Source organism: Hibiscus syriacus, unplaced genomic scaffold, assembly GCF_006381635.1.
Source record: "Hibiscus syriacus cultivar Baekdansim isolate YM2019G1 unplaced genomic scaffold, ASM638163v2 tig00009023_pilon, whole genome shotgun sequence".
Taxonomy (NCBI): Eukaryota; Viridiplantae; Streptophyta; class Magnoliopsida; order Malvales; family Malvaceae; genus Hibiscus; species Hibiscus syriacus.
Genome location: NW_024062184.1, coordinates 73,936 through 86,125, shown reverse-complemented (window position 1 = coordinate 86,125; position 12,190 = coordinate 73,936). Strand labels below are relative to the sequence as shown.

Sequence of the window (12,190 nt, the reverse complement as noted above, 5' to 3'; positions counted from 1 at the left end):
AAAGAAGATTTTTTTTTTAAAAATAGTAACAAAAATGAAGGACTAAAGATACAATTGATCTATTATTAACATAATATGTTTAAACCCCATTTTTATTATTTTTTTACTCATGGGAGAGGGGACAAAAGCTGAAGGGTGTGATCTTTTAACATTCAAATCTATCCTTCATGATTAATGAAAGGTAAAAAAAAAAAACCTCATCACCCTCTCCAAAAGATAAGAATCAATCATTCAAATCAATTCTTTAATTTATCAAAATTTATTTATTCTTTTAGTTAATTTGACTCAAAATAATTAAGCATTAACTATATAAAAAATAATATAAATATTTAATTGAACTAAAAATTAAATATTAAGGACTTAAAGAGTGGTTATAGTGATGAAGGATGGTATATGTTTCATGATCTGATTTAAATAGTATATGTGCATTATACGTAAATTCTTCAAACAAAAGTCATAATAAATATTATTATGAAACTAAAAATAAATAATAAAAAAATAAAAATTAAATTAAATTAAATTTTAGGGTAAACTACATATTTAATCATCCTATTATTCTTCTTGTTTTTCACTCACAGGGATGGAGTTAGGATTCCGACTCAAGTGGATAAAATATAATTAACTATAAAAAATGAGAGGGCAAACTATAATTACCATAAAAATAAGGGGTAAAATAAAAATAAATTAAAATTAGGAGATTTTATTCAAGATTTACCTATATTCTTCTTTTTTAGCATTTTGACATCCAATATTTCATTTTAATGCAAAAATTCCCTTCTATAGATGGAAACTGTCAGCTAAGACATAATTAACACTAAAAAAATAGAGACTATTTTATCTTGAAATGAAATATTGAGGGTTAAAATACTTTAAAAAAATAATAAGGATTAAAGTGATTATTTTATTAAATATTTGAGATTTTTTTAATCTAAAATGAAGGTATGTTACGTTAGGCCCAAACTGAAATTGGAGATGGAAAGTGGTATGGGCAAAGGCCTTTTCTGTTTCATTCGGACGGGCAAAAGAAAACGGAAAGAAAAGAGAGTACAGTGCTTGGCTCAAACTCCCAATTCTATCTTTCTCAACACATTTATTCCTTTTTAAATTCTTCCATAAACCTAAAACGCACACATTTTTCACCCCTCTTTTTATACTTCTCTTTATTTAATTAGGGCTTCACTGTAATGCTTCAACATCCTCGATTCCCTCAATGTACGGACACTCTCAGCCCATGAACATCCCTGGCCACATCGCCGACAACGATGTTACTGCACCCGCCGACCACCACCAAATCGTTACCTACGATGCGCATCCCCTCGACGACGCCGTAGGAGTCGAAGACGGCTCTGCCGATCCCATCTACGTCACTTCCGCCGCTGCTTCGGCCTCTGACTTGGCCGCCGTTCAACGAGTCGACGGTGCCAGTCAACTCACTCTCTCGTTTCGTGGCCAGGTCTACGTGTTCGATGCTATTACTCCTGAGAAGGTTAATCATCTTGTTCCTTTTCTTTTGCAGTTTTTGTCAATTAGGCCAATTAGGGTTCTTGTTTTTGGAAGAACCAAAAGTTGATGGCGTAAATTGTGGAGAGAGGTGATTTCGTTTCCTCTTATTTTAAGTTATAAACCAAAACCGCCACTTCGAAATCTTACTTTTGTTCTTTCGCTTTTCTATAGTAACTGCAATGAAATGCACATCGTAAAGAGTTTTATGTGGTCGAATTTTTGCAGTTCCATGCGGTTTTATTACAGCTTGGTGGGTGTGAACTGACTTCAGGTCCCCATGGTGTTGATATGCCTGCTCAGAATCAAAGGGTAATTCTCTTCTTAAATATGTTGAATTTAGAAATTTGAGTTCTCTTTATAATTTTTAGTTTACCTATTCTTTTTTCTTTTTTATTTATGATTAGGGTGTTCTGGACTTCCCGAGTGTATCTAATCAACCTCATAGGGCAGCCTCTTTAGATAGGTTTCGTAAGAAGAGAAATGAGCGATGCTTTGATAAGAAAGTCAGATATGGTGTTCGTCAAGAAGTTGCTCTTAGGTGTGCATTTCCCTTCCTACATGCAGTTATTTAAGCTGGATATGCTTCTGAAATTTTGAACTACGAACGTCAGTATGTTGTTCTTGCTATCGATGCTTACAAACTTAGACTGAGAAGTGAGAACTAAATTGGTGGGCTTTTCAGGTTTGAGTAATTACTATGAATTAGCACTTTAAGTAGGGTATGAATTAATATACTATGAGACATATATTGGATTAGCTAAGTATATGATTATTATCATAAATTCTGTATTTTATTTTATCCACTCTCTTCTTTTGTTATTATCGAATACATCGTTAACATTAGATTATTTCACTTGTTTTCCTGAATGCCATATGTTCTTTATTGTAAACCAAGGATCTTTATAATAGTTTTCAGAACTAGAAAACAATAAAAATAAACTATCCTTCAATTCTAAAGGGTGATAAATAGGAATAGCTGCATGCTGGCGTATCCCTGATAGACAAGCTTTTAATAATTGGCTAATTTCCGTAATGATATATTGCAAAGTCCTCTAGTTTACAGTCTGGTGTACTATAAAATTGTTAGAAAACTCCCCAAGATCTAGGGGGTAACATAGTGGTTAGAGGCCAGCAAATCAGTGTCAAACCAAAGTATATCTTGGAATACTAAACTGTGTAAAGATTATTTTTTCCACCATATAGTATTACTGATTTTAATCTTCCAGGATGGTCCTGTTACTTGCGACTGACCTCCATGTGTTTTTTATCTTGCTATTAAACTATCAAATTCAAACAGAAAATTTTGGTAAAGTATAATTATCTACAGGGAATAACCAAATAAGCAGTGATTTGACTTTTCTATTCATGTCACTTTTAAAACCAATTATATGCTCATCTGGTGCTTAATTAATCAGTAGGAGCCATTACTTTGGAATATTTTCATTTGGGGAATCTATACGAACTAAAATTGTAATTCCATCACCTATGATGAGGATGTTGTATCGTGATGCAATTTCAATCCACTAATTGCTTGTTATATAAAAAAATATTGATGATTTAGGGGACCTATGTCTTAAAAGTGGAATAAAAAGTTTTAAACTCTTATAGTCAGGCAAGTTTAATTTGTTCTGTCTCTTTAAACTGTTTATTAGTTGGACATATTTCTAATGTACAAGAAATGGATGAAGTGCAATAAGGGTTCTGCTGAAGGGAAAAAATATTAAAGAATTCAAACAATAGCAAGGAAATCTATTTTCCTTCAGGTTTAATTGGCTGGTCTCTGTGCATCAATAGAACCTTGTGGGTAAAGGGGAGATGATACACATTTACCCTTTTAGGGATTTTACGTAATGATTAACAATTTAACAGCATATTTGGAAAAGGAACATGTATAAAATTGAGTTGATGAAATTGAATTCTTAATATCCAGCATGTTTTGTAACTGAGAAAAGGTAAAGATGGTTTATCCTTATTGACTTTTTTTTTAATATCCTGTGTATGGTAAGTTCATGTTTCCGATTTATCTGAGTGCACCAGGATGAATCGTAATAAGGGTCAATTTACATCTGCCAAATCTTCGAAGAAGTCTGAAGGAGGTGAAAGCTCTTCTCAGGATGATGACAACCCAGCAGATGCTATGTAAGTTTTGTACCATCTTCCAGAGTATTATTCTTTGCATCTTCTTTTTATGAAGATCTGGTAAATATGTTTTATTTTTATTTTTTAACTTTGTACGTACTGCACTAGATTTCTCATATTCTTCTTTATTAGTTAGTAGCATCATTTTTAACATTTCCTAGTAAACTCTCAACATAATGTCATTTTCACACTTTTCCAGATGTACGCACTGTGGCATTAGCTCAAAGTCCACCCCAATGATGCGACGTGGTCCATCTGGTCCAAGGTCTCTATGCAATGCTTGTGGACTTTTTTGGGCTAACAAGGTTGGTGTGTCTGCTGTGATTGACACTTAGCGTATCTTCAATTTACCCATGTTTTTTATTTACAATTAAGAAAAATTGCTTCCCCTGATTCTTTTGCTACGTTTTCCATCAAGGTTCTTTTCATGTATTGGATAAATTTAGATGAACAAATCACTTTTAACTGCTCCTTGAAGATTATCTTTTGGGATGATTACAACTAGTGTTCTAACTAAAAAGTTCTCTGTCAAGAAAAGTATTGCACTCTCGGGAGAGGGATAAGAACTTTTCTGACTGTCATGGACTGGTAAAAAGTATTCACGGATTGGGTTTTGGAAAGGTCTGCTAATTTTGTTGGGACAGAAATGCACTCCCCCATTGTTTACAATTTTCCAATATTTGAGTCTTGCCTTTTAAGTTTATGTGCACTGTCACTTTATAACCATTTATGTTTAAATTTGCTTTCAGTTTTGCATTTACATTAATTGCTTTCCCCACAACTGAACATTCTGCAAGCTACATATTTTGAGTTTTAAACAATTGCACTTCACGCAGGGAACATTGCGGGATATTCCCAAGAAAATGCAGGATTCCCTAATTTCAGTTCAACAGGTGTGTTCCTCACCACTAAACTTGTTTGCAGTGCTTCTTGACCTGCTGTTCAAAATTTTCCATTATTCTTCAATAACATAAACATGGGTTGCATTATTTTTTGTGATACAGGGAGAAAGTGAAGCAAATAATTCAGATTCTAGAACTGATATCCCTTCACAGAGCAATATAGTTCCTTTCTCAAATGGTGATGGCCCAGCCCTAATTGGCGAGCACTGATTCTGTGCCGATACGGTCATTGTGTCGACTAGGTCTTCATTGGTAAATTTTGAAAGACTTCCTTATATGTACAGATATCATAGTTGCCATTTTTTTTTTAATCAATATACACGATGTTTTCTCCTCCTATTCATCGAGTCTAGTACATTTGCATGACGAGATTACCTCTTTAAAGGGAAACCTATTCCGGATGTAAGAGCTGAAGTTGTTAACATTATGCCTTTGGTAATTTTATAGGCCATACTTCACTCATTTCCTATTTGTCAAAACCAATCCCCATTTTCCAAATGGTAAATTATATAACATACTATGCGAGAAGTAACATGTTTAATGGAATTTGAGTATTAATATCGGATATGAGCGTGTTTGAAATGAATTATTTTTAAAATAGGTTTTTCACATATTTGGAGAGTTTGAAATGCGAGTTGAGTAAAGAGTATTTTTGTAATAATGAATTTTGAGTCGTACAAAAATTAAAATTGCATCAATTAAAAAAGGGAAAACTGAAATAAAATAAAATGGAAGAAAGACGAGTCTCGTGAGCTTATCCAGGTTCAGCTAGGCCATTTCTGAACTTCAAACGGCATCGTTTGGACCAAATCCACCTACCACCGTCACTTTAACGTGATTCCCCTTTACACTAGCGTTTCGAAGAGTGACGTTACACCGCACCCGTCCCGCCCGAACAAACTGGGATGAATCTGACACTGACAGCCCGCACTTCCATATTATTAATATATATTAATCAAACAAATTTCACAAAACAACAATTCCCGGTCCTCCACCAACCCACTCCCACCCCTCTTTACTTTTTGTTGAACGCCTGAAAACGCCGAGCAATGGCGGTGGCTATGAGCTTTCGCAGACTCTCGTCCTCCATCAAGTATCTGATCAGACCTCTCTTCAATCGCACCTCCCTCTATTATATGGTTCCTATATCTCAAACTTTTTTTCTTCTCTTTCATTTCATTTTTTATGTTTTTACTTAATTTTCATCTCTTCTTTGTTTTCATTTGCTTCAGTCAACAGCTGCCGCAGAGAAAGAGAAAGCTCGTGCTAACGTAAGCCTCATTTTTTTTAATATTTTTGTTTTTCAAATAAGGTTTGTATTTTGGAGTTTAGATCTTTCATCTTTTTGCTGTGATTGTGGTTGCCTTTGTAGTGGGTACATCAGTTGAATGCTCCGCTTGATGAAATCGATCCTGAAATTGCTAACATAATCGAACTCGAGAAAGCTAGACAATGGAAGGTATTTTGATAGAATTCAAATCTCTCAGCCTTTTTTTATCGCATTTCTGATTTTTATTTTTTAACTTTATTCAAGTATTGCTTGATTGATTCAGACATCCAATTTGGTTTACATTTTATTTTTCTGATAGGGACTAGAACTTATACCATCCGAGAATTTTACATCCGTCTCAGTGATGCAAGCAGTAGGCTCTGTCATGACCAATAAGTACAGTGAAGGATATCCTGGTGCTAGATACTATGGAGGAAACGAGTTAAGACATATCTATTTTTGCTTTTCTATATTTTAAATTTTAATATCAATTAGTTAAAAAAAAAGGATATGGGTTCCTTTACAAATTGATTTCAGACTGATTGTAATTTTCAGGGAGTTGAATGAGAAAATAAGATGCATGTTATATATGTTATATGCAGATTTATATTTTAGTATTATTTCATGATGGATATGTTGCTCAGATTCTTCTTCCTTCTTTTTTGTTTAAGTACCCGTGCCAGACATTGCAATCGAATTCGAGTAACATATCTTAGTAGGCTAAGGTCGGTGTCTAATGATGCTAATTCTTATTTGGTCAGGTACATTGACATGGCTGAGTCCTTGTGTCAAAAGCGTGCACTCGAGGCTTTTGGGTTGGATCCTGCAAAGTGGGGAGGTGAATGAATTATGCGCCTCTCTTCTTTTTCCCTTCATTATAAGCTAAGATGAATATTTTGGGACCTGCATGTTGAGATGTTATCAAAATTCCAATATGCCTTCCATATTTAGTTGAATGTCTTTTTTACACTTTATTTTGAGCATATAAAGTATTCTGCGTATGGAATATTACGTTCTAGGCAACATATAGCTTATCCTGTATCTGTTTCGTTATTGTAGTCAATGTTCAGTCACTTTCGGGATCTCCTGCTAACTTTCAAGTTTATACTGCATTGTTGAAACCTCATGAACGAATTATGGCACTAGATTTACCCCATGGTGGACATCTTTCACATGGTTATCAGGTGCTTCTCATTTCCATTAATTATGAGCTTTTCTATTGAATTTAGTTACATTTTTGTCTGCTCTTGTTGATTCTAATTGTATTTTTTTCTGCATTTATTTTCTAAAGAAATAACATATCAGGAGGTAACATTAAGTCTATTCAACTGGTGCTTGTGTTTGATGAAATTCAAAATTTTCAATTCTTCTTTGCATCATGCAGACTGACACTAAGAAGATATCTGCTGTGTCCATATTCTTCGAGACAATGCCATATAGATTGGACGAGAGTACAGGTTACATTGACTATGATCAGGTAGCTTTTCTCTTTTATTCTATTCTATGTATATACACTCGAGTAACTGTATAGTGTACAAAACCAGGGATGCACTTGCTGTATCTTTTAAGCATAGTTTGACATTCAAAAGAGAAATTTATATCTTTGTAGTTAGATTTTCAGTCCAGCGGTTTGAATTATCAGATGTATGGAACTTGCATGCATCTTAAATCAAATTCAACTGTGACGTAGAAGCTAAAGATCTTATCCATGTCACAAGCTCTTTGCAAGTATTTTCTTGGAAAATTTAGGTGAAACTTGAAAGTCTCTTTAAAGGAGCTGATTAGATGAATAAAAATGTTTGCAGTTAGAGAAAAGTGCTGTGCTTTTCAGACCAAAGCTTATAGTTGCTGGAGCCAGTGCATATGCTCGCCTTTATGACTATGCCCGTATCCGTAAGGTACACACCTTTTACTTGTCTTGATGTCAGTAGATTTTATCATATATCAGTGAAAATTCTGACTCAACTTTGAGATGCTTACTCTTACTGCTTTATGGACAGGTCTGTGACAAGCAGAAAGCAATTATGTTGGCTGACATGGCACATATAAGTGGGTTGGTTGCTGCTGGTATTATTCCATCTCCTTTTGAATATGCTGATGTTGTGACAACCACAACCCACAAGTCACTTCGTGGTCCACGTGGTGCTATGATTTTCTTCAGGAAGGGAGTCAAAGAGATTAACAAACAAGGGAAAGAGGTAAGTATGATCTAAGTTTTGATATGCTTCTCTCTCTAAGTTGGATGTGTGGAAAAGAGGAGGAAAAAGTGACTCGTTCAATTTCTCGTGTTCCATCCCACAGGTCATGTATGCTTTGGAAGACAAAATTAATCAAGCTGTCTTTCCTGGACTTCAAGGTGGTCCACATAATCACACCATAGCTGGTCTAGCAGTTGCATTGAACCAGGTATTCTTTTATAATAATAATAAAAAAAATGTTTATGCAAGTGAAATATGCAATGCCAAGTTGAGGCCATACGGTATTTTGATACAAGTTAGCCAAGAGTATTATATTTCTTGAGTTTGACATATGTGCTTATAGGTCAGAACACCCGAGTACAAGGCTTACCAAGAGCAAGTTCTCAGTAATTGCTCAAAATTTGCTGAGGTAAACTGAATGACCCAGCACCTATTGATGCAAGTTCACTACTAGTATTTGGCTTATGTGAATCTTGGCCTTATCATGTACACTCTCGAGTAATTTAACAGTGATGGCTGCAATTCTGTGTTCTGTTTTTGTAGAGGTTGCTAGAGAACGGCTATGATCTAGTATCTGGTGGGACCGAGAACCATTTAGTCTTGGTCAATTTGGGAAACAAGGTATGTGATTCTTGAATTCTTGTTCCTTTCAAACTGATTTACCAAAAATTATCATACCTTTTATGTTTTCATGAGAAATCCTATAGAATAACCTGATAGTAACTAGTTTAATAGGTCAAGAAACTTTTCAGCCCTCAACTGACCAGAATCCATAAATGGATTGTTATCATTTTTTTCTAATTTCAAATACTTTTAAACTATTTAATTGGTAATTGTTGGTAATAGTCTATACTTGTTTCTGAAACGGTGTTCAACAGGGTATTGATGGCTCAAGAGTTGAGAAGGTATTGGAATCAGTTCATATTGCAGCCAATAAAAACACTGTTCCAGGGGATGTGTCTGCTATGGTTCCAGGTGGCATCCGCATGGGTATGGGACCGTTCACACCTTTGATCATGAAGCCATATATTTCTCATGGTGGTTATCTAGGTCCCTTGGGTTTTAAATTCGGTGGTTTCATGTGATTCAGGAACCCCAGCTCTCACATCTAGAGGTTTTGTAGAGGAAGATTTCGAGAAAGTAGCTGACTTCTTCGATGCAGCTGTCAAATTAGCCTTGAAAATTAAGGCCGAGACGAAAGGTATAGTTTTCTGTTTCGTCAATCACCTGAAGGGCCAATATTTTTATGTTGTAAAAATGGAATGTATGCTCACATATTTCCCTTGAATTACTATTAATCCAGGAACAAAGTTGAAGGATTTTGTAGCAACCTTGGAATCAGATAATAAGTTTCAATCCGAAATCGCTAAGCTCCGAAAAGAAGTTGAGGAGTATGCGAAACAGTTTCCAACTATTGGTTTTGAGAAGGAAACAATGAAATACAATGAGTAAGGCAAGGTTTGTGAGCTCTGAAGTACGTAAACTGGTTGATGATCCTATTTGTTGCACGTAATCTTTTAGAGGGAAACTATCTTATTTTATTGAAATGCCAAAACATGCGCATTGCATTATCAGGAGTTGAGTTGAACCTACTCAAAGATGGAGACTTGAAGTGATCAAATTTCATTGTTTGAAGCTCAGAATGGATATTTGATTGACAATGTATATGCGCATGTGATCAAACAATAAGAAGGGAAAATACATTGTAATGTGTTATGTTTAATATGATGATGACGCTGCTGATGAATCATGATAACATGTATGCATTGATTATAGCCAAAGCGTGCAACAATTTGCTGCAACTACTAATGGTTACTAACTACTGCCACCCTTAACAAAAGAGTAAATATATTATTGAACTTTAGGTCATGTATATATCTCATTAAATTTTTAATTTCTTTAATTAGAATATTAAATTTCGTTTTAACTTAATTATGCCATTGGATGTTGTGAACAATTGATGTTATTTTGATGTCGACTATTGATGCCTAAAATGATTTTTTTTAGTCAATTGATGCCTAAAATGATTTTTTTAGTCAATAGAGTGTGTTGACGTGAAAAGATTGTATTTTTTTGGTTGAAAAAAATGTTTTTTATAAAGTATAAAAATATTTGAAATATTTTTTTAACAAAAAGGCATTTAAAAACTAAAGAATCAATAAATCATAAAAAATATAATATTCACACAAAAAAATTAGATATTTATATATTCATCGTATTTTTTAGAAAATTATAAAAAAATTGTTTTTTATAAAGTATAAAAATATTTGAAATATTTTTTTAACAAAAAGGCATTTAAAAACTAAAGAATCAATAAATCATAAAAAAAATATAATATTCACACAAAAAAAATTAGATATTTATATCTTTTAGGATTGTTTGACAATTTTTACTAGAATTATTAGGATTTAGAAGTGGTTCTGTACAATTTACGGAAAAAATCAAAAAATGTTTTACTTTGCAGATTTTTTTGGTACTATTTTAGAAATTTTGATATATATTTTTAGATCTCTTATACCTTTTTGAATATTATATGTTATTGTTTGGAATTTCTTTTGTAACTTTAATAATTTTTTGGAATTTTTAATAAAGTTTTGAATTTCAAACATTATTTTGAAGCTTTTGTATTTTTTTTTGAAAACCTGAGTTTTTCTTCTAATTCGTAAATAATATTTTAAACATTTATTTGTTTTTCTATTTGTTTAAATTTTAAATTTATTTTTAAAATTTTGAATTTTTTTAATATTTTTATTTTTTAAATTCGATGAATAACAATTCACACTTGTAATGTAGTTTATTAAGAGAAATAGTATTTTTTTAACGTTTTTTTGTTGTGGTTCTATTGTACTTTCCATCTGTCTCTTTCCTTTTTTTTCTTAGATAAACTCACATAATCTTGTAAACATTGTTACTCGTCACCCTTTGCACCTAAAACTACTCCTTAAATTTGATTAAAAAATAGTTAATTAAACCAATGAGGTTGGTTCAAGTGGTAACTAACTTAATATCGTTTAAATAAGGTTTTGAGTTCGAACCCTTGTGTATGCAAAAAAACCCTATTTGAAGATTCACCTACTAAAACTAGATGTGCGACGCGAGTCGATCATGTTTAAAAAAACCAAAATAAAAATTTAGTTAATTAACCCATCAATGATAATTCTTATATTCTATTTTTTTAAATTACAATAATAAAATTATTCTCTTTTTTCTAGGTAGAGTGTTTTATTTAATTTTAAAATTGTTAACAATATAAAAAAATATTTACATTTATTTATTTTTAAAATGAAATGATGATCTAAATTCAAGAAATTGTGTTTTAGGTTGTAAGTGCATTATTAATGTAAGGAAAAAGGTACCGGAAACTCTTATACTTTAAAATAAAATAAAAAATCAATGTGGCCCTCAAGTTACTTTGCACTTAATATGATCTTCAAACTTAGAAAAAAATTTCAATATGATCATTTGGCCAACGGTTTTCGTCATTAATTGTTATGGTACTGATATGACGGTTCACAATTACAGATGACATGACAAATGGACTAAATTAATTTTTTATTGAGTTCAAGGATTAAATTGATTTTTTTAAGTTTAGGGGCTTATTTTATTTTTTAAAATAAAAATATATTAAATTTTAAAAATTAAAAATTTTAAAATATATATTATTATTTTTACCTCGAATTTAATCTGATTTTTATTTATATAAATCTAAATTTGTCCATCCTGTATAGATTTATTTTATATATTTACCTCTAATTATCTTAAATTTCAAATGTTTTTTAGCTTTATTTTATTGATTTTTTTCTAAAATCGAATTAAATATTTTTTTATTTTTTAAATTGAATTAAATAAAGGGTAAACTATATAAATGGTCATTGAACTTTTAGGCCGCTTGCATTTTGGTCACCCAATTTTTAAAAATTGCAATACAGTCACTGAACTTTTAGTTTATTTTCAGTAAGGTCCCTAACGTTACCTCCCATTAGTTTTATCTAACATGGCACGTTACCTCCCACTAACCTTTCTTCTTCTTCTCGTTAGTTTTATCTGACGTGACACGTTACCTCCCGTCAACCTTTCTTCTTCTTCTAAAACATGTGAGCAAGGCATGTGCCACTGGATAGATCTTCCAAGCAGATGGCACACATGCTGGGCTCTTACAACAGTTCGCCATGTTAACA

The 12,190-nt window shown here is 32.6% G+C and overlaps 2 protein-coding genes across 2 annotated transcripts; both read left to right on the top strand.

Moving 5' to 3' along the window:
• The first annotated feature begins 1,210 nt into the window (after positions 1 to 1,210).
• LOC120203078 (GATA transcription factor 25-like) lies at positions 1,211 to 4,896 on the top strand. The gene is made up of 7 exons (XM_039203438.1): positions 1,211 to 1,486; positions 1,729 to 1,812; positions 1,908 to 2,041; positions 3,541 to 3,642; positions 3,842 to 3,947; positions 4,479 to 4,535; positions 4,647 to 4,896. Exons 1-7 carry the CDS (start codon positions 1,211 to 1,213, stop codon positions 4,752 to 4,754), a joined length of 867 nt encoding a protein of 288 aa, XP_039059369.1. The 3' UTR covers positions 4,755 to 4,896.
• A 636-nt stretch (positions 4,897 to 5,532) lies between these two features.
• On the top strand, positions 5,533 to 9,762 carry LOC120203077 (serine hydroxymethyltransferase 2, mitochondrial-like). The gene is made up of 15 exons (XM_039203437.1): positions 5,533 to 5,683; positions 5,777 to 5,815; positions 5,917 to 6,003; positions 6,134 to 6,255; positions 6,576 to 6,652; positions 6,874 to 6,998; positions 7,199 to 7,291; positions 7,620 to 7,712; positions 7,815 to 8,012; positions 8,116 to 8,220; positions 8,356 to 8,421; positions 8,556 to 8,633; positions 8,891 to 9,002; positions 9,103 to 9,213; positions 9,316 to 9,762. The coding sequence occupies exons 1-15, from the start codon at positions 5,594 to 5,596 to the stop codon at positions 9,462 to 9,464; spliced, it is 1,545 nt and encodes a 514-aa protein (XP_039059368.1). The 5' UTR covers positions 5,533 to 5,593; the 3' UTR covers positions 9,465 to 9,762.
• Positions 9,763 to 12,190: the final 2,428 nt, after the last annotated feature.

Excerpts from the sequence above, each read along its gene's own strand:
- LOC120203078 (XM_039203438.1), top strand. The coding sequence starts at position 1,211 with ATGTACGGACACTCTCAGCCCATGAACATCCCTGGCCACATCGCCGAC. Across the intron at positions 3,948-4,478 it reads GACTTTTTTGGGCTAACAAG|GGAACATTGCGGGATATTCC; the intron begins GTTGGTGTGTCT and ends CACTTCACGCAG. Across the intron at positions 4,536-4,646 it reads CCCTAATTTCAGTTCAACAG|GGAGAAAGTGAAGCAAATAA; the intron begins GTGTGTTCCTCA and ends TTTGTGATACAG.
- LOC120203077 (XM_039203437.1), top strand. The coding sequence starts at position 5,594 with ATGGCGGTGGCTATGAGCTTTCGCAGACTCTCGTCCTCCATCAAGTAT. Across the intron at positions 6,256-6,575 it reads AGATACTATGGAGGAAACGA|GTACATTGACATGGCTGAGT; the intron begins GTTAAGACATAT and ends TTATTTGGTCAG. Across the intron at positions 9,214-9,315 it reads AATTAAGGCCGAGACGAAAG|GAACAAAGTTGAAGGATTTT; the intron begins GTATAGTTTTCT and ends CTATTAATCCAG.